This window comes from Carcharodon carcharias, chromosome 5, assembly GCF_017639515.1.
Source record: "Carcharodon carcharias isolate sCarCar2 chromosome 5, sCarCar2.pri, whole genome shotgun sequence".
In the NCBI taxonomy this organism is placed as follows: domain Eukaryota; kingdom Metazoa; phylum Chordata; class Chondrichthyes; order Lamniformes; family Lamnidae; genus Carcharodon; species Carcharodon carcharias.
This window is the reverse complement of record NC_054471.1, coordinates 62,172,915-62,194,274: the sequence shown is the minus strand read 5'-3', so window position 1 is coordinate 62,194,274 and position 21,360 is coordinate 62,172,915. Positions and strand designations below refer to the sequence as shown.

General features: G+C 40.9%; 1 protein-coding gene across 5 annotated transcripts in view; it reads right to left on the bottom strand.

The window, feature by feature from the left end:
- Positions 1-21,360, bottom strand: part of bckdhb (branched chain keto acid dehydrogenase E1 subunit beta) — a 358,392-nt gene that overhangs the window by 292,629 nt on the left and 44,403 nt on the right. For all 5 annotated transcript variants that reach the window (XR_005943144.1, XR_005943143.1, XM_041188861.1 and 2 more), the window contains one exon: positions 6,803-6,936. Coding sequence is in view for 3 of the 5 variants with exons in the window: in XM_041188861.1 (XP_041044795.1) it covers positions 6,803-6,936 (134 nt within the window). In the remaining 2 variants the exon portion in view is untranslated. The remainder of the gene's footprint in view (positions 1-6,802; positions 6,937-21,360) is intronic.

Genomic DNA, 21,360 nt, shown 5'->3' with positions numbered 1-21,360 from the left:
GTGACAGAAATTGAGGACTAAAGAGCATTGTAACGCTTCAAACTCCTAAAATTGATTTTGAGGTGGTTTCAGCAGTTCAAAAGACTGCTCCTTTACATGTGTCCACGTACAGCCCAGTGAATCAGCACGGTACCTCATTGAATGGGAAAAATGGCACTGAAGTCATAGTTGGGAGCAATGGGGGAATTCAACCCTACAAAAAAAAAAGGACTGGTGTAATTATGATTGAAGTTTTCACATTTAGATGGAAGTGAATATAATAAAAGATGAGGATAAAGCAAATATTTTCCTCACCATGATGGGGCCAGATGCTTTTGATGTAGTATCTAACCAGTGTTGCCTGCGAGACCCAAGTATTATGGAAAATGCTGAGATTAATGAGATTCTGGACTTATAATGGCATGACTAAGAATGAAATTGCACTGAGTTGTATTCCTTCAAAGGAGTCAGTTGCCTCATGAGACCATTGCAGATTACATTCTCATGTTAAAGATCTCTCATCACTGTGGGTATGGCATGAACTTAGAAAACAACCTTAGAAACACTTCCATAGGCAATCTTAAGAACAATAAAATCTAGGATAAGCTTTTGAGTAAAGACAATAAACTGACATGGAAGGAAGCCTGAGATGGGCCACGGTTATGAAAATAGCAGAAAACAATACTTGCAGATTGCAAGGGAGTTCTTTTCCTGAGTTAATTGGGGAGGTTCACCAGGTTTTAGCAGGATCGAGGCCATGCCACTAAGTTCAGAGTCTCAGAGTCAGAAATTTAACTGTTACTGTTGCCTTGGTGGCCACCAACCATTTAGATGCCAACATTTCCATTCAAAGTGCTCTGCCGGTGGGAAAATCAGTCACATCCCGACAGCGCGCAAAAGTAGAGTAAGCAATAATGCTCCTGGTCGCGGTAAAACTCCAGGTCATAGCTACACACCAGGTCAAAGTTGCGATAGATTTAAAGCTAGTCCAAGAGCCTGAAATTCCTCGAATGCACAAATGATATATGGAAACAGGAGTCGATGTTATCAAGCAGGATGATCAAGAGCTGTATTCACTGAGAAGCAAGAAAAACAGCACATGGAAGAGCCAAGTAAAAGGACTGAAGATATAATTACAGTACCCATAGTTGAAATGAAAGTCAGAGATTCACAACTTACTTTCATCACTGATAAGGCTAAAGCAATGTCTGTTAATTTAGGAGAGTACACAAAATCCCTAAATCACATTCCCTTACATTAAACTGGTGTGAAACTCTAATTATTCAATAACAGTATTCAGTGTTAGATCAAGTCGGTGTTAGGGTGAAATAGGATGATTCCTACTACTGCCAATGGCAAGTAGGATGTGAGAACAAAGTCTCCCTGATGGGAAGGAATTGGCTTAAGGTGATATTTTTAATCTGGGCCAAGTTATTTACAATACCGATAAGTAGGAGTACAGTTGACATTGAGTAAGTGCTAAGAGAGCACAAAGTGATCTTTGAGCAAGGAGGACAAAAGTGCTGAATGGATCAGAAACAACTGGGGCAATTAAGAAGGTAGATGGAGATATTGAAGACAAAAACAGAATTACCTGGAAAAACTCAGCAGGTCTGGCAGCATCGGCGGAGAAGAAAAGAGTTGACGTTTCGAGTCCTCATGACCCTTCGACAGAACTTGAGTTCGAGTCCAGGAAAGAGCTGAAATATAAGCTGGTTTAAGGTGTGTGTGTGGGGGGCGGAGAGATAGAGAGACAGAGAGGTGGAGGGGGTTGGTGTGGTTGTAGCGACAAACAAGCAGTGATAGAAGCAGAATATCAAAAGATGTCAACAACAATAGTACAATAGAACACATAGGTGTTAAAGATAAAGTTGGTGATATTATCCAAACGAACGTGCCAATCAAGAATGGATGGTAGGGCACCCAAGGTATAGCTCTAGTGGGTTTTTTTTTTTTATTTTATATAATGGAAATAGGTGGGAAAAGGAAAATCTTTATAATTTATTGGGAAAAAAAAAGGAGAAGGGGGAAACAGAAAGGGGGTGGGGATGGGGGAGGGGACTCACGACCTAAAGTTGTTGAATTCAATATTCAGTCCGGAAGGCTGTAAAGTCCCTAGTCGGAAGATGAGGTGTTGTTCCTCCAGTTTGCGTTGGGCTTCACTGGAACAATGCAGCAAGCCAAGGACAGACATGTGGGCAAGAGAGCAGGGTGGAGTGTTAAAATGGCAAGCGACAGGGAGGTTTGGGTCATTCTTGCGGACAGACCGCAGGTGTTCTGCAAAGCGGTCGCCCAGTTTACGTTTGGTCTCTCCAATGTAGAGGAGACCACATTGGGAGCAACGAATGCAGTAGACTAAGTTGGGGGAAATGCAAGTGAAATGCTGCTTCACTTGAAAGGAGTGTTTGGGTCCTTGGACGGTGAGGAGAGAGGAAGTGAAGGGGCAGGTGTTGCATCTTTTGCGTGGGCAAGGGGTTGTGCCATACGAGGGGGTTGAGGAGTAGGGGGTGATGGAGGAGTGGACCAGGGTGTCCCGGAGGGAGCGATCCCTACGGAATGCCGATAAGGGGGGTGAAGGGAAGATGTGTTTGGTAGTGGCATCATGCTGGAGTTGGCGGAAATGGCGGAGGATGATCCTTTGAATGCGGAGGCTGGTGGGGTGATAAGTGAGGACAAGGGGGACCCTATCATGTTTCTGGGAGGGAGGAGAAGGAGTGAGGGCGGATGCGCGGGAGATGGGCCGGACACGGTTGAGGGCCCTGTCAACGACCGTGGGTGGAAAACCTCGGTTAAGGAAGAAGGAGGACATGTCAGAGGAACTGTTTTTGAATGTAGCATCATCGGAACAGATGCGACGGAGGCGAAGGAACTGAGAGAATGGGATGGAGTCCTTACAGGAAGTGGGGTGTGAGGAGCTGTAGTCGAGATAGCTGTGGGTGTCGGTGGGTTTGTAATGGATATTGGTGGACAGTCTATCACCAGAGATTGAGACAGAGAGGTCAAGGAAGGGAAGGGAAGTGTCAGAGATGGACCACGTGAAAATGATGGAGGGGTGGAGATTGGAAGCAAAATTAATAAATTTTTCCAAGTCCTGACGAGAGCATGAAGCAGCACCGAAATAATCATCGATGTACCGGAGAAAGAGTTGTGGAAGGGGGCCGGAGTAGGACTGCAACAAGGAATGTTCCACATACCCCATAAAGAGACAGGCATAGCTGGGGCCCATGCGGGTACCCATAGCCACACCTTTTATTTGGAGGAAGTGAGAGGAGTTGAAGGAGAAATTGTTCAGCGTGAGAACAAGTTCAGCCAGACGGAGGAGAGTAGTGGTGGATGGGGATTGTTCGGGCCTCTGTTCGAGGAAGATATTGAAGAGTTGGTGAAAAGTTGTGAAGCATGTCGCAGAATGAGAAACGATCCAACCAAGGTTCCTTGCATTCAATAGTCAAATGCAAGAAAACCGTGGAAACAAGTACATGTTGATTTCTTCCAAGTGCAAGGGAAAGGGTGTTTTATTTTGATCAATAGCTATAGCAAGTGAATAAATGTTGAGTCTATGCCCAATACCACAATTGCCAAAACTACTGAGGTTTTGAAAAGTTAGTTTGCAATTTATGGGTTGCCAGGGGTGTTGGTGTTGAATAATTTCTGAAAACCAACGGAGCCGAAAACACTCTAATCCCATCGTATCACCCAACATCAAATGGTGCTGCAGAAAGAAGTGTACTGATTATGAAGTCTTAGCAGAAGTTTTTGCTGAGTGACAAGCTAAGCAATCATTTCCATGTTTCTCTTTGACACACGTTTAGACAAATTTCTGTTCTCTTACAGAATAACCCCACAGTCTACAACAGGTTGTTCACCTAATGTTTAAACAGGCTCCTAGGACAAGGTTTAGTTTGCTTAAGCATTACATCAATAGCAAAGTAAAAGAAAAGCAAGACCAAGTAAAGATGAGTCATGATATACAAGGCATGAAGCTTAGAGGGTTAAGTGCTGGTCAGGAGATCAAGGTGAAAAACCAACGCAGTTCGAAGGAGGAGTGTATGATTAAAGTGAAAGCTGAAGAGGGACTCCGTCAGTGTCTTGTAGATCATTTGTTTGGAAAAGGAAATCACACAAAAGGACAGTATGATAACCCTCCTACAGTCCAAATTCCTCCTACAGTCCAGTGTGAAAGTCAGAAAAAAAGTGGAAGTCACAAAGAAACTAAAAGTTTGATGACATCACAGAATCCACAGGTAGGACAAATTGTGCCAGGGTCTTTGATTAAGGCAAATTAATCAATGTCACAGTCCTAACCATTAAGTGGAAACAGTAGTCAAAGTTAGAAATATTGATAGGGCAGAGTCAAGCTAATGGAAATGGAAGAAGATACCCAGGTAGAAACAGAAAGAAACAAGTTAGGTTAATTAAAAGTATGCAGAAAGCGGGAAAAAAATTGTTCTCTTCATAATTTCTTGTTAAATGGTGATGTTTTTGTTAAATATAAACTAGTGTCAAGGAAAAACAAGGTTTTCTTACATATAAATTACTCTGGTGGTATTGGCCATACGTGTTTTGGATGTGATTACAGTAAAAACAAATTTGCAACCCAACGTGTTAAAGTTCAACTCTGAAGAAGAGTCATATGGACTCGAAACATTAACCCTGTCTTTCTCTCCACAGATGCTGTTAGACTTGCTGAGTTTGTCCAGCAATTTTGTTGTTCTGTTAAAGTTCAGGTATTGTTGATATTGGTTTAGAAATATTGTACCTGGGAAATTATTTACATATAAATTAGAGTGGTACAAGTTTTTTTTGAAGTGGGGAGGGAGTGTAGTATATTACTGCTGCCGCTCTGCTGTGCTCTTTGTTGGGGAGCTGTAAATAAAGTTCAATGAAGAGTGCAGGAAGGCATGTCAGCAGCAGCACCAGGTATACCTAAAAATGAGGTGTCACTCTGGTGAAGCTATATCACAATGGTTCAAAGTGGCAGTTCACCGCCACCTTCTCAAGGGCAATTAAGAATGAGCAGCTAGTGGCTGTTTTAGTGTTTTTCCAAAGAGAAGAGAAACAGCCTTCTGCTAGGTTGTGCCTCATACTATGCCTGCCAATTCTGAGAGTTCTAAAATATTCTGAAAAGTACCATTTTTTTAAAACAATGTAATGCCCATTAAAAAAAGTCAATGCAGTAAACCTTATAGCAGGTATATACCAGTTGCAGGGTATTTTCTTTTTTTAATTGACCTCAACTGTTGCATCAAATGGAGAGGAGCCAAAACAAAAGAGCGACCAAATCTTGAATGATTATTTCTAAGCTAAATACAAGCAGTTGGAAATTGTCAAGAACAGAGGTAGGTCCAAAGCACAAGAAGTATAATGGGAAGGCATGACTGAATAAAGGGAAAAAATTTTCATAAATATGAAAATTACTCATAATTACTCATAAATATGGCAGAGCATAACTTTTTGCCATTTGAGCCCAGAATCTGGTTTCCAGTGTCCCTTCTCAGCATGTTCACAGTTTGCAAGTAAGCAGTTTCATTATTCTGCTGGAAAGTCACCTGAATTGACAGGTTTCATTAAAAGTTACTGTTAGAGGTGACAGAGAACTAAAATCCCCGTTCCCTTACTCTCCATAATCAGTATGTTTTTGAAAACGAAGATGTGGGTGTTTCTTAACCCAAGTGTGCAGTCAATTTGAATAGGAAAAGCACTTTTTGTGGATTTAAATAAAGATTATTTGTTCACACATTCACCCTGAAAATCTAACGCTATGCCACTCACTTACTCACCACACACACACTCTCTTAAGGAAAATGCAGATAAAGAGGGTGGTGCATTTTTACAAGTTACAAACAAAGGAAATAGTTCATAAGCCAGGTGATTGGCTCATCTCAGTGCAGGCCTGGTGAAGAAGAGGTTCTTTTCCATTCTTGGAGTGTAGCTAGATGAATTCAGTAATCAAAGTCATATATCAAAGTCGTTGTAGGATTCCTTCAAAGAGGTGGATTTTTCACCAAATCACAAGTTAGTTGCTTGTAGTATTACTAGGAGGTTGGTTTTCTGTATTCGTGGACTTGAGAAGAAGGAGGCTTAAATATCTTATGATGCTCAGTCTCCATTTAAGGCTTAGGTGTTTCTGCCTTTGCTGCTGCTGTGTTGTTTGCAAACTGGCTGGTTTCTCTCTGGTTCTTGGGATAAGATTCATTATCTGCAGTCAGTTTCAGTCATGTGACTACATGCTTAATACTCCTACTGTCCACCCAGAATGATTTGAAGTTAGAAGCCATTGCTACACAATGGGTATGGGATGGCCATTCACACCTACTTGTGATCAAACAGTCTCTTTACAGCTCTCATTGTTAAGTTTCGAGCTCAGAGACTGAGAGTCAGGGAGTCCATAGATTTTGGGTAAGTCTGCAAAAAATAGGTGTGAATTCCAGAAATGGATCCATCTTGGTATTTTCATTCAAGGAGGGCTCCCCACCCATGGTCATTCAATTAGGGACTTTCCAGAGACTTGAGCTCATTCTGAGTCTGTGCAGAAAATGCAAAAGTCACCTGACCCCAGCACCCACCTTAGCAACCTTTTAACGTCCATTTTTAAAAGAAATGGCAGTTCCAGAAAATTCTATACTGAATACAGTCCATCTTTATATTTATGAATATGACGAGCCTTTACTGGGCATGGCAGTTATGGTAATGTCTATTTAACACACTTTAAAAAGTAAAATGGTTAACTCATTAATAGATTTTAAAATGTAGTGTGTTGAAACAGGAAGAAAATTACTCAACCTACAGGGATCCAGTAATTCACTTTGTGATAGCAATTACATACCTGATCAAAGGCTGGAAAGATGTAATCTGCAAACTGTATTTCTGCAATGGCTGTGGCTCCTGTAACTGCTGCACCAATTCCAAATCCCACAATACCTTGTTCACAGAGAGGAGTATTGAACACTCGTTCTTTTCCTAAAATAAAGCAATACTTTATGATTGCAACTGAATAACTACAAGGAAGCATTAAAAAGTCAGAAGTGTGATTAAATAAATGCTTAATTAAACCACAATTATTGAAAACATTTTAAAAGCAAAATTACATTTTTAAAAATTCACATGAACTTATTCAGAAAACATTTTCCAAAATTTAGCTTCTAGAACATAAAAGTACAGAGTGGGGCTTGTTTTTCCAGAAGACTATTCTTTACATTTAACACCCAATAAGATTAATAATTTGCTGAAAGGAAGAAACAAAATATCTAACACAAATGCAATATTAATCGGGATTAAAATAAAACAAAAAAGAATAGAAATCCTGTAAGTTACACAACATGTTTTTTAAATGGCCATTACTCCTAAATACATTCAACTTTAATGTAGTGCAAGGGATGGCATTTTAAAATGATTTTGCCAAATCAGCATGCAAAAAAACACAAAGCACATAGCACTGATTAGTTTTGTTATTTACATTTTAATCACATCAGTGTGTACTTATATTTGATGTACAAAACATTATTCTTCTGTATTGCTACAAACTATTTGTACCAGAATTATCATGGCATGATTTTAGAAAGTGTATTTTCAGTAGACTTAAAGCATATTACACTAAAACTATATCACTGCAGGGTAATTTTGTACTGCGCTGACACTGCAATTTCGGTATAAATACAGGCTAAATCTAAAGACAAGGCCAGATGGGACAGCAGGGCAAAGTAGAATGAAATACCTGAGAGAGGGGGTCTTACTCTGCTTTGAAGTCACCTTGGGTTTAAACTGTACTATACAAATTTAGCAGTTATGAAGTTGAAGGTATTTTATGTCAGCAATAAAGTTGAAATGCAAATGCAGCCTTAAAGTGTAGCTTCACTGATTTGACACCTGTACAATTTTTAATGGCAAAAGGTGAATGCCTGAAACTGCAATGTTCACTCTAACCAGCCTAAACAAAGTACGCTGCTTACAGATGTAAACTTATTAAGAGGTCTGCTCACTGGCCTCCAGTTGCTGGTGAAAGTTTTCAAGTAAAAGAACAGCTGACTAGTCCACTTGCTCTCTTCCAGTTAAAACATCTGAAAAGGTACTTCAACTGACCTAGTAGGTTTCTACACTACTATACCACTGAAGCAATGGAAGATCAGTCACTCAGCACATGAATTTCCTAAACGTATAATACTTCAGATTATTTTCCTCCTCTGCGCAGTGGAGCTCAACAATGGGGAAGATAATCGTTTCAACATAAGTACTTCTCAATGTATAAAACAGTTTCCCAAAAACACGTAACTACTATATTTTCTTTCAATATAAATAGACTTACAAAACACCACCCAAAATGCAAATATCAGCTAACTGAACATTGTCATTCTGTGTTTCAGAACCACAAACCACATGTTATGATGGCTTCCTTGATAGGCAACAGAGCATTTGAGGGAAAAAAATCTATTTAATCTAAAAAAAGTGTTCTCCCTAAACCAATGAAGCTCAAGTTTATTTCAGTGAGGTCAGAATACTTTGCATATTTTCTAAAATATCATTTAAAGGTTCTGTAAAATCAGAACTTTCCTAAATTTTCTAAACCCATTGGAATTGAGAATTATGTGCCAAATGTTTGGAATGGATGAGTCTTTTTATAGCCCCAAGCATTTATTTGGTAATCAAAAGATGCACTACTCATGTTTCCTTAGCCTCTTCCACATGAAACTCAATGGCACTGTCAACACTTCAAGTGCACTTAAGATCACAGGTGTTGATGATACACTTAAATTACACACAACTATTTGTGTCAGTTACCTAGAAGCTTACTAGGCGCCGTCCAATTACGTTAATCTCAATGTTGCTATTAATAACCTACACATCAGAAGAAATAACCATATTGCAGCATTTTAAATCTTTGTAAATAGTGTAAAAAGGCAAAAGGTTTAAAAAGAAACAATTCTCAAAAACAACACGCAATTTTAAAAATCTTTTGCAGAATATGGATAATGCTGGCAAGGCCACATTTATTGCCCATCCCTAGTTGTACTGAGAATGTAGCGTGGCCTTCTCCTTAAACCTGTGACATCCTTTTGGTTACACTGCTGCCACAGCGACACTAGGTACAGAATTCCACGATACTCATCCAATGACAGTAAGGGAGCAGCGATATCCAGTCACAGTGGCATAGGGTTTCGAGTGGAATTTAGGTTGTGATAGTTCTCTCATGATATTGCTGTTTTTCTGTGGTAGAAGTCGCAGAAGGAGGAACGTGCACTGAAGTAACCTTAATGAGTTGTTAAAAATGCATCCTGAAAATTGTACTCACTGCAGCCACAGTGCTCATGGTGACAGGGAAGGTGGATAGCAAGTTCAATAGCAGGGACAAACTGCTTTGCCCTGGATAATATTGAACTTTGACTGTCATTGCAGCTACCTCCATCCAGTGAATGTTGTAACCACAGTGTTGAAATGGCTGACTCAAAAAGTGTTTCCTAATTTCACTCTTAAATGGCCTGCCTTTAATTTTAAGATGCTGTCCTTGTTCTGGAGTTTCTACGTATCCTACTGACTTTGTCACAATTTTAAACACCTCGATTAGATACCCCTCAACCTCTAAACTTAAGAGAATAAATCCAAATGTATGCAACCTGTCCTTACGATTCATCTCTTCCAGCACTGGTATCACAGAAATCTAACATATACTATGTTTAACTTAATTTTACTACCTTCACTGTATGAGTTATCAATCCATAAATTTGTCAGGAACTGCAATAATAGCTTCACAGACTTAAAGTAAACACTGAAAATAAGTATTTCCTCCATCTCCCAAACTTGCACTTCACTCAGAAGGCTGTGGAGCTTTGGAATTCTCTACCACAGAAGGATTTAAGTACATTCAAAGCTGAGATTGATAGATTTGGACTCTAAAGGAATCATGGGATGTGGGGATCGAGCAAGCAAGTGAAGTTGAGGTTGAAGAGCAGCTATGATGTTATTAAATGACAAAGCAGGCTTAAAGGCTTAGTACTTCTGTTATTAGGTTTTTATGTTCAAACATCTCAAAGCACTTCACATACAATGAATTACCAATTAAGTGGAAGAATTAGTTCTACAGGTAAGTGAGAAAAAAAATTACATGCAGCATTTTGCAAACCTCATATCCAAATATTTATACTGCTATTCTCCTACACTCTCTGTTCTTGTACTTTATTGGCAATCATAGGTTTTTCAAAGCATCTCCTAAAATCTCTAGACAAGAACTCTTTCCAAATTTGCGGATGATACAAAATTAGGAAGCAGTGTGAACTGTGAGGAGGATACTGTAAACTTCAAAGGGACATAGAGAAGCTGATGAAATGGGCAGACAGATGGCATATGGTGAAGTGATTTATTTTGGTAGGAAGAACAAGGAGAGACAATATAAAATAAAGGGTACACCCTCTAAAGGGGATGCAGAAGCAGAAGGACCTGGGTATATATGTGTGTAAATCATTGAAGGTGGCGGGGCAGGTTGAGAGAGTGGTTAATAAAGCAGACAGTATCCTGGGCTTTATTAATAGGGGCATAGAATACAAAAGCAAGGAGTTTATGTTGAATTTGTATAAGTCACTAGTTTGGCCTGGTTTGTGAAAGGAATAACATGCTTGACTAATTTATTAATGTTCTTTGAGGAAGTAACAAGCAAGGTGAATAAAGGGGAACCTGTAGATGTGTACTTGGATTTCCAAAAGACATTCGATGAAGTGCCACATCCTAATATAAAAGCAAAAAACTGTGGATGCTGGAAATCCAAAACAAAAACAAAAATACCTGGAAAAACTCAGCTGGTCTGGCAGCATCTGCGGAGAGGAGCACAGTTAACATTTCGAGTCCGAATGACCCTTCAACAGAACTAAGTAAAAATAGAAGAGAGGTAAAATATAAGCTGGTTTAAGAGGGGGTGGGACAAGTAGAGCTGGACAGAGGGCCAGTGATAGGTGGAGATGACCAAAAGATAGTAAGTAATTGTAATCTTATGTATATGCTTGAAAACTTTTATTTTGTTGATAGATATTTTAATTTAATTTTTAAAATCTCTAGAGGTCTTGGTGGACTTATTACTTCTGAATTCAGTGCATACATCTTCTCATAATAAATACATATTGAGAAACCGTTGTGATAGCGTGACCAAGTCTCCCTTGTGGATTGTGCCACCTGGCACACACAACAAGACTCCAGAGGCATCAAGGAGTATGGGAAGAGAGCTGGAGTATAGCATTGAGATAAGAGAGTCAGCCATGATCATATTGAATGGCGGAACAGGCTCAAATGGCCGAATGACCTATTCCTGCTCCAATTTTCTATGTTCCTATGACCTCCCTGGGAATCCCCCCCCCCCACACACACACACGCACACACACACAGCCCCAACACCTCCCCACCGGACACCCTGAATACCCCCCACCCTCCCCTCCCCCAAAGGACATCCCTATCCACCCCTCCCACAGGACCCCTGACTACACAAAGTCAGCATTTTTACACTATGATATAATTCCTCTAATAGAACACACAATTTTCTAGCATTCATCCAATTTTTCATCCATTGCCAAAATTTCCAACTGTTGCTAGCTTAACTAGCAGCTCCTTACATGGAACTTTTTCAAATGCTTTCTGGATATTCATTTATCTTGGCATACTAGTTATTGGATTCTCCAAAGGTCAACTGAATGTCACCATCTCAAAACATACAAGAAGATCAGTCAGGTAAGAAGTTCCTTTCCTGAATCCATGCAGACTATTATTTACTAAGTTTTTTTGTACAACAACTTATATTTACATAGCACCTTTAAATGTAATGAAACATCTCAAGACTCTTCATACAAACATTATAAAACAAAGTATGACACTGAGTCACATAAGGGGATATTAGGTTGGATGACCAAAAGCTTGGTCAAAGACGTAGCTTTAAAGAAGTGTCTGAAAGGAGGAAAGTGAAGCAGAGGGGTTTATCCTGCAGTTAATTCTAAAGTTTACTTCTAATATAATTGTTTCCATTATTTTATAAATAGGTATGCCATTGTTTATGTCTGTTTTGGCACCCTTTTTGAAAATAGGCACCGCATTAGCCTACTAAAGTATACTGGCACCTCCAAAATAATCAACAATTCCATCTTAATGATCTTCAATGCCTCACAAACCTAATCTCCTTTCTCTTACAGCATTAGGTTAAGTTGTGTCTGGTCCATTGAATTTTTTGTCTGGAGCCCTTGCAGCCTGCCTGGGTATTCACCTCATTTTTATTGTCATGATTTATTCTACTTGGGTTACCAGATGTTCAATAGGTTATTGGTGTTTCATCTCTGGTAACATCACATTCCCCTTATCTGGGAGCTGTTCAACTCTCATTCAAAGGTCCACTGGCTGCAATTTCAGGTGGTGCACATGAAGGTTAAAAACAATGGATATTTATTGCCATCTACTGGTCACAGAGAACTCTTTATAATAAAACAGTTAATAAATTTTTAAAACAAGCCAGCCCACAACCTTTCATGAACTGAAATTCCATATCCTTACCTGAAACCAGCTTGGAGTAATCACTGGTATCAGCTTCCACAATAATTTTCCATGCCTTCAACTTTAGTTTCCCACTCTATGAACCTGACTGTAACATAATCTTATATCAGTCTTTCAACGTGCGATCTTTCCCCAACAATTCCAATCCATCATCAGCTGACAGAAACTTTGCTTCTGGTAAAGTATGCTTTCAAAAGCGGTTACGATTTGTTCAACAGACACCTTTGTGTGTAATGTGAAAGATATAGAATTCCATATCTTTTGCTAAACTTGATTTTCAAAGCTTTCTCAATATATTGCACTTGAGTGTTATGAAACAGAGACCTGCTGTCAAAGTTTCTCCAATTCTGGGCTCCATACTTGAGGAAGGATGTGAGGGCATTGGAGACAGTAGAGGAGATTCCCAAGAATGATCCTAGGATGAAGAACTGTAACTATGAGGGGAGATTGGGACTGCCTTCCTTGGAGATAAGGCAGCTGAGAGAAGGCTTGATAGAGGTATTCAAGATGAGAGGTATGGAAGGGTAAATCGTGAGAAAATGTTCCCACTTAAGGCAGCATCAAGAACTAGAGGGCACTGATTCAAAGCACTTGGAAAAAGGAGTGATGGTGATGTGAGGGAAAATTTTTTCACCCAGAGGGTGGATGGAGTCTGGAACGAACATCCTGATGGGCTGGTGAAGGCAGGTTCGATCAAGGTATTCAAAAGGAAATTGGATTGATATCTGAAAAGAAAGAATGTGCAAGGTTACAGGGATAAGGCAGGGGGCTGCGACCTGGCTGTTGAATGTTGAGGGCCAGTGCAAACACGATGGGCCAAATGGCCTCCTTGTGCGCTGCAAAGAACGTGATCCTGTCAAGTCCCATCTTCACTATGAGGATACTCTCCATTGTGTTGTATGGCATGACCAACGTGCTAAGTGGGACAGGTTTTGAACAGATCTAGCAACTCAAGACTGGGCATCCATGAGGCACTGTGGGCCATCAGCAGCAGAATTGCACTCAGCCACAATCTGTAACCTCATGGCCCTGCATGTTCCCCACTCTACTATTACCACCAAGCCAGAGGATCAATCCGATTCAAAGAAGAGAGGAGGGCATGCCAGGACCAGCACCAGGCATACCTAAAAATAAGGTGTCAACCTGGTGAAGCTACAACACAGGACTACTTGCATGTCAAACAACATAAGCAGCAAACAGTAGACAAAGCTAACTGATTCCACAACCAACTGATCAGAACTAAGCTCTGCAATCCTGCCACATACAGTTGTGAATCGTGGTGGGCAATTAAACAACTCACTGGAGGAGGAGGCTCCACAAACATCCCATCCTCAATGATGAGGGGACCCAGCACATCAGTGCAAAAGATAAGGCTGAAGGGTTTGCAACAATCTTCAGCCAGAAATGCTGAGTGGATGATCTATCTCGGCCTCACAGATGCCAGTCTTCAGCAAATTTGGTTCATTCCACATGATATCAAGTGCGGCTGAAAGAGCTGGATACTCCAAAGGCTACAGGCCCTGACAATATTCCGGCAATAGTACTGAAGACTTGCGCTCCAGAACTTACTGCATCCCCTGCCAAGCTGTCCTAGTACAGGTATAACACTGGCATCCACTCAGCAATGTGAAAAATTGGCCAGGTTATGTCCTGTAAACAAAAAGCAGGGCAAATCCAACCCACCCAGTCAGTCTACTCTCAATTATCAGTAAAGTGATGGAAGGAGTCAGTCAGCAAGATATAATAATTTTCATAACGTTATTGGAATTTATTGTAGAGTAATAGTGGGGTCCGTGTCTATGGGACTTAACTGAATTAAAGGCAGCTGGTCTGAAGGCTTCAAAATGTATTGCTAGGTTTGAAATGTTAAGTAAGTAAACATAGGGTAACTTACAGAATGTAAGATGTAAAAGGAACATTTGCATTTTTAAATAAACCAGGCTAGTTTGAATTCAAAAGAGGGGGTGAAATGTTACACCTAGCCAGGACAAATTAAAAAAAAGTGTGTTTATTTTTCCCAAATATTATGGGTAAAATTGGAACTATGGTAGATTTTATTATTAGAGGTAAAGTCCAAAGACATAGTGAAACATTGCATTCAAAGGGGAAAATATGTGTAAAGGAGAGAAGACTATGTGTAAGGACAGGAATTCCAAGATCTAACACAAGTACAAAGAGCCTCCAGCATCGAGCTGCTGTCTACAAGGAACTGAAGCTGAGAAAAACTCACTTTGAATTCAACTGTTCAGGGTGTGTTACTTTGCTTGGATCTTTTAAAATCTATGTGTTTCACTGTTACCTTAATGGAGGTGTAACAAGCTTAGATTAATTAGGGGGTTTAAATGATTTCATAGTAGTAATTTGTAGATGTATGCATGTGCTTAAAATCATTTCTTCTATTAACAAAGGTTTAATTTAGTTTTGTAAGGAACCTATAAGACTCGGTGGCCTTCTTACACTAAATTTAAAGCCCGCATCTCGAAATAAGTACAAACTGCAAATAGTTATAGCAGCTGCTTCAAGTTTCCCTCTGGGATTTGAGCAGCCTGGCATTTACCATTCGCCTGCCATAACAAGTCATCTACTGTATTATCAAGCAGCACTTGCTTATCAATAACATGCTGATGCCCAGTTGGGATTCCATCAGAACCATTCAGCTCCTGACCTCATTACAGCCTTGGTTCAAACATGGACAAAAGAGCAGAATTCCCGAGGCAAGGTGAGAGCAGCTGCCCTTGACATCAAGGCAAAATTTGATCATGTGTGGCATCAAGGATTCGTAGCAAAACTAGAGTCAATGGGAATCAAGAGGAAAATTCTCCGTTGGTTGGAGTCATACCTAGCATAAAGGAAGATGGTTGTGGTTGTTGAATGTCAATCATCTCAGTTCCAGGATATCACTGCAGGAGTTCCTCAGGGTATTGTCCTAGGCCCAACCATCTTTAGCTGCTTCATCAATGACCTTCCTTCCATCATAAGGTCAGAAGTGGGGACATTAACTGATGATTTAACAATGTTCAGCACCATTCACGACTCCTCATATAGTCAAGCAGTCCATGTCCAAATGCAGCAAAACCTGGACAACAGCCAGGCTTGGGCTGACAAATAGCAAGTAACGTTTGCACCAAACAAGTACTGGACAATGACCATCTCCAACAAGAGAGAATCTAAACATCTCCACTTAACATTCAACGGTATTACCATCGCTGAATCCCCTACTAGCAACATCCTATTGACCAGAAACTGAACCGGATTAACCATATAAATTCTGTAGCTGCAAGAGCAGGTCAGAGGCTAGGAACCCTGCAGCAAGTAGCTCAGCTCCTGACTCCCCAAAGCCTGTCCACCATCTACAAGGCACAAATCAGGAGTGTGATGGAATATTCTCCACTTGCTTGGATGAGTGCAACTCCAACAACACTCAAGAAGCTTGAAACCATCCAGGACAAAGCAGCCTGCTTGATTGGCACCACATGCACAAACACTCACTCCCTCCACCACTGACGCATAGTAGCAGCAGTGTGTACCATCTACTGCTGGAACTTGCCACGGCTCCTTAGACAGCACCTTCCAAACCCATGACCACTACCATCTAGAAGGACAAGGACAGCAGGCACATGGGAACACCAGCACTGACAATTTCCCCTCTAAGCCATTCACCATCCTGACTTGGAAATTTATCGCCGTTTCGTAACTGTCGCTGGGTCAAAATCCTGGAACTACCTCCTGAATAGCGCTGTGGGTATACCTGCACCACATGGACTGCAGTGGTTCAAGAAGGCAGCTCACCACTATTTTCTCAAGGGCAATTAGGGATAGACAACAAATGCTGGCCTAGCCAGCGACACCCACAGCCCATGAATGAATTTTTTAAAAATTGACTTCAGGCTATCAGACTGAATGTGCATTCCTATAACTTGCATAAACAAATCAACAGAATTTTAAAAATAACATTAAATTGAAAAATCAACAGATGTTTCGTTTTTTTGTCACACTGTTGGTAAGTGCAAATATTTGCAAACAACCATATCTCACATGACAAAGCTGAGGGCTATCGTTGATTTTGCCTCAGAATTACATCTCCGTGCAATGGATCCTTAGCCCTTTACAATCTGAAAAATACCTCCACTGCACAATATCTCCTTTAGAAGTCTTCCGTCTCGTGGGACGATCGCTTGTGCCCTGTTGGTCAACTCTGTTAAACATCATTTGGTTAAAAGCAAAATACTGCAGATGCTGGAAATCTGAAACAAAAATAAAAATAGCTGGAAAAACTCAGCAGGAATAACTCAGCATGTCTGACAGCATCTGCGGAGAGGAATACAGTTAACGTTTCGAGTCCGTATGACTCTTCATCAAAGGAGTTTCACTCTGGCATAACATTTTCCGTCACATTGCTGCAGATGAAGACAGTAGTTTGAGAAGGTAGAGGATTCTCTGGCCTCTGCTTTCTCTGTGCCCTCTTCTCAGTCAGCTAAGTTTTCCATTTCTCCTTGCTTCTTCCGATGTCCTTCCAAGCAGTCAGCCTCCAGAAGTAATTAAGTAAGAAGTTTCCCATTGACTACAGCTCCTCACACCCCGCTTCCTGTAAGGACTCCATCCCATTCTCTCAGTTCCTTCGCCTCCGTCGCATCTGTTCTGATGATGCCACTTTCCAAAACAGTTCCTCTGACATGTCTTCCTTCTTCCTTAACCGAGGTTTTCCACCCACGGTGGTTGACAGGGCCCTCAACCGTGTCCGGCCCATCTCCCGCGCATCCGCCCTCACACCGTCCTCTCCCTCCCAGAAACATGATAGGGTCCCCCTTGTCCTCACTTATCACCCCACAAACCTCCGCATTTCCGCCAATTCCAGCATGATGCCACCACCAAACACATCTTCCCTTCATCACCCCCCTGCAGCATTCCACAGGGATCATTCCCTCTGGGACACCCTGGTCCACTCCTCCATCACCCCCTACACCTCAACCCCCTCCCACGGCACCTTCCCATGCAACCGTAGAAGGTGCAACACCTGCCCCTTTACTTCCCCTCTCCTCACCATCCAAGGGCCCAAACACTCCTTTCAATTGAAGCAGCATTTCACTTACACTTCCCTCAATTTGGTCTACTGCATTCGTTGCTCCCAATGCGATTTCCTCTACACTGGAGAGACCAAACGCAGACTGGGTGACAGCTTTCAGAACACCTTCAGTCTGTCTGCAAGCATTACCCAGAGCTCCCTGTTGCTTGCCATTTCAACACTCCACCCTGCTCTCATGCCCACAAGTCCGTCCTTGGCCTGCTGCATTGTTCCAGTGAAGCTCAACGCAAACTGGAGGAACAGCACCTCATCTTCCGACTAGGCACTTTACAGCCTTCCGGACTGAATATTGAGTTCAACAATTTTAGATCATGAACTCTCTCCTCCATCCCCACCCCCTTTCCGATCCCCTCTTTTTTTTTCTAATAATTTATATAGATTTTTCTTTTCCCAACTATTTACATTATTTTTAAATATATTTCCATCCATTGTTTTATCTCTACCTTTTAGCCTTTTTCGATTCTTTCACCCCACCCCCACTAGGGCTATTTGTACCTTGCTTGTCCTGCTTTCTACCCTTAATTAGCACATTCCTTAGATAATATCACCACCTTCAACACCTCTTTATCCTTTTGTCTATCTCCACCTATCACTGGCCCTCTATCCAGCTCTACTTGTCTCACACCCCACCACCACCACCCCCCCCGACCTTTAAACCAGCTTATATTTCACCTCTCTTCTATTTTTACTTAGTTCTGTTGAAAAGTCATATGGACTCAAAACGTGAACTGTGTTCCTCTCCACAGATGCTGCCTGACCTGAGTTTTTCCAGGTATTTTTATTTTTGATCCAGAAGTAATAGCTGTTGGTGACTATCTCCCGGTTGTCCATGTCCACTACCTTCACATCTCATTTGCAGGTGTCCTTGAAATGAGGGGAAGATATTGTAGCGCTTCAAAAGGACATAGACAAATTGGTGGAGTGTGCAGACAAGTGGCATATTAAGTTCAACGTGGAGAATGTTACCCACAATAAGAGATTGTGGTGGAAGAATATAATCCAGGCAGGTCTCTTGGTTAAAGCTGGTTTATTTCCAAGACAACTCCTCAGTGCTATTAGCTTCCCAGTAGCTTCCACACAGTGTTCCAGCTGTACCTTTTTATTCTTTTCAGTTGGGATAATTAATGCCCATCACCTGTTTAACTACCAATTGGTTTTAACAAGATGATTGCCATATTAACAGATTCCCCTCTTTTCCTTTCTTTAAATTAAAGCTAAAAAAACTTGAATACTTTTTTTAAACAAACAGAAGGAAATAATGTCAAGTATTTCCACGTCTATAATACCCGAATTTCTTTTACCACATATATATATATATACACATACACACACAATTATAAAACATAAACAATTTTTTCACTGCATCATTATAAGACACGCCTCTTCCAACACATTTAATAATATTTTTAGAGCAGGCACTTCTTTTTGTAAAACAGTCTGATAGTTGGTAACTTGTGTCAACCCATTTTATCTTAGAGAGCTCTTCGCTTTCTAACATCTCCTTTATGCCGGCTAGATCTATTCATAGTCTTTTTTCCGTGACACTTGGTGGAATAAAGTTGTCCCAAAGAGACCGGTTATCAACATAATATTCTATGGGCAAACTTTTCCCACATTTGCCCCTTATATATTTCTGTCAATATATTGGACAAGTAAACCCCCATATCTAATGATTCTACTAAGGCTAAAGTTTCAGCAGCTAAGGTGCTCTTACTACCCTTATTATTTTCTTGGCCTCCCAAGCCAGTGGGCAACATTTATCATTCTTTCCCACCAAGAATATGATGAATCCTGTTATGCTAGAGTACCCATCTGGAAGATTGGCATGTGAAGCATCACTAAAAATGACCAACCTCATATCTTCTGGATCACCCAAGGCTGGAAGCTTGAGCACACATCACTCAGAATTTAATTTTTTAAGTGTTTCATTTGCTTTCAGAACTTGCTCAACTGTGGCATATTTCATCATGGTACTCAGCTCTAACACATCATAACTAGCATCAGGCTTAGTCTGAGTGCGCAACTAGTTCAAATGCCTGCCCAATCAAACTTCTCAACTGTTCCATTTTTACCTTGGTAGCAGGATCCTCTTTTTGTGAGGATCTACCATGAGTTATTGGGATATAATTAACATTTTCTAGATAAGATTGTTGATTCAATGTCACTCCTATAATGCTCTGCTTAATGTCTAAACCTATGAATTTAAAAGCCCCAGAAGCCTGACTTCCGACCTGGAATTCCTTCTTTATCTTCTCGATTACCCTTGTTCAAATTCTACAGATCCTCCCCACAGGAAATCATTAACATGCATGATAAAGACCCAAGCTAGTTCCTCCTTATGGTACCAGTAGAACATCACGGGGTCTGCCTTTAACTGAATACAACCTATTTTCAACAAGATGGACTTCATAGAAAAATACCATACTCTTGATGCATTATTTAACCCATAAATACACTTGCTCAACTTCCATAGCTTTCCTTCTACATCCCGGCTTCTTTGGGTGGTTTCAAAAAAACTTTCCTTTGAAACTTCTTCCCCTGTAAAAACGCAGCATTTATATCAATCGATTTGCACTCCCAGGAATAGGATGCCAAAATAGCTACAAAAAATCTTCAAACTCACTTTCCCCACAGTAGGCGAGTCGACTCTGACATCCTGATCTCCTAATCTCTCTTCAAAACCTGAGGCTACTAATCTTGCTTTGGCCTTATATGTACCATCTGGGAGTACCTTTTCTGTACAGATCCATCTGTTGGATAAAACTGGCTGTCCTGTGTCAGGTATTTCAGAATATACCCCAAATTCCTTCCAACTTTCTAACTCTTTCCATTTGGCTTCCTTTATCAACTTACTTTCCAATTTATTAGCAGCTACTAGAATCTCTCTGTCAGAAGGACTTCTACTTGCTTGCTCTCTAGTCTTCCTTGTTAAGCTACAGCCTCTACTCTCATTCCTCTCCCTTTCTGAACTGCTACTATATGATTGCCTTCCTATGCAAACAGAACTCCGTTCACAAGTCCATGATCTTCTTCTAGGGCCACGACCACTTTCTGGTCCACAGTCAGAACTCATACTGCACTTTCTGGGTTTCCACATCTTTACCTCGGTTTGCCAATCAATAGGTCTTTCTCCTGTCCTTCATCCTGCACATTTAGCCGATGCTTGTATTTACCAGTGGCCTTTCCTGCTCTCCCTATGATGGTGGCATCCCTCCACACACTGGTCCCCTCTGGCATGTATATTACCTTTGTTCCTATTTTGGGTAATTGCCCTTTTGGACAAATAGTGTTGTCCTGTATCTCAGTATTACTTTGTTCATAGTCAGTCAACCCTGTATCTGCCACCGTCTGCTCCTCATAACTACCCAGTGTATATGTGTATGTGAAGTGCATGGTGCCTCCCCACGTTCTATGTCCTGTTCAGAACCTGTAAAGGTATTGTCAGTACCAATTAACCGTGAAGAATGGACCCTAACAGTTTGATTACCATGTTGCACAATTACTTCTTTCCCATCACTCCCCATAACCTTGTCAGGTCCTTTCCATTCTTTCTGGCCTTCTCTTTTATAACATACCATGTCTCCTTGTCTAAACTGTATTCCTGATGGTCTTATGCGGTGCCGTAGGGTCCCCCGAATTTTCTCTGAAATCTCAGCTTTAACGAAAGCTTTTCTGCCCGCATGCAAAGCATTCAGATGAGCAGAAAAAGTGGAGCTAATGCTAGTCCCTTCTAGAGCAGGGGGAGCATCTGACAACACCAAAGGTAACTTCGGATTTCTTCTGTAAAC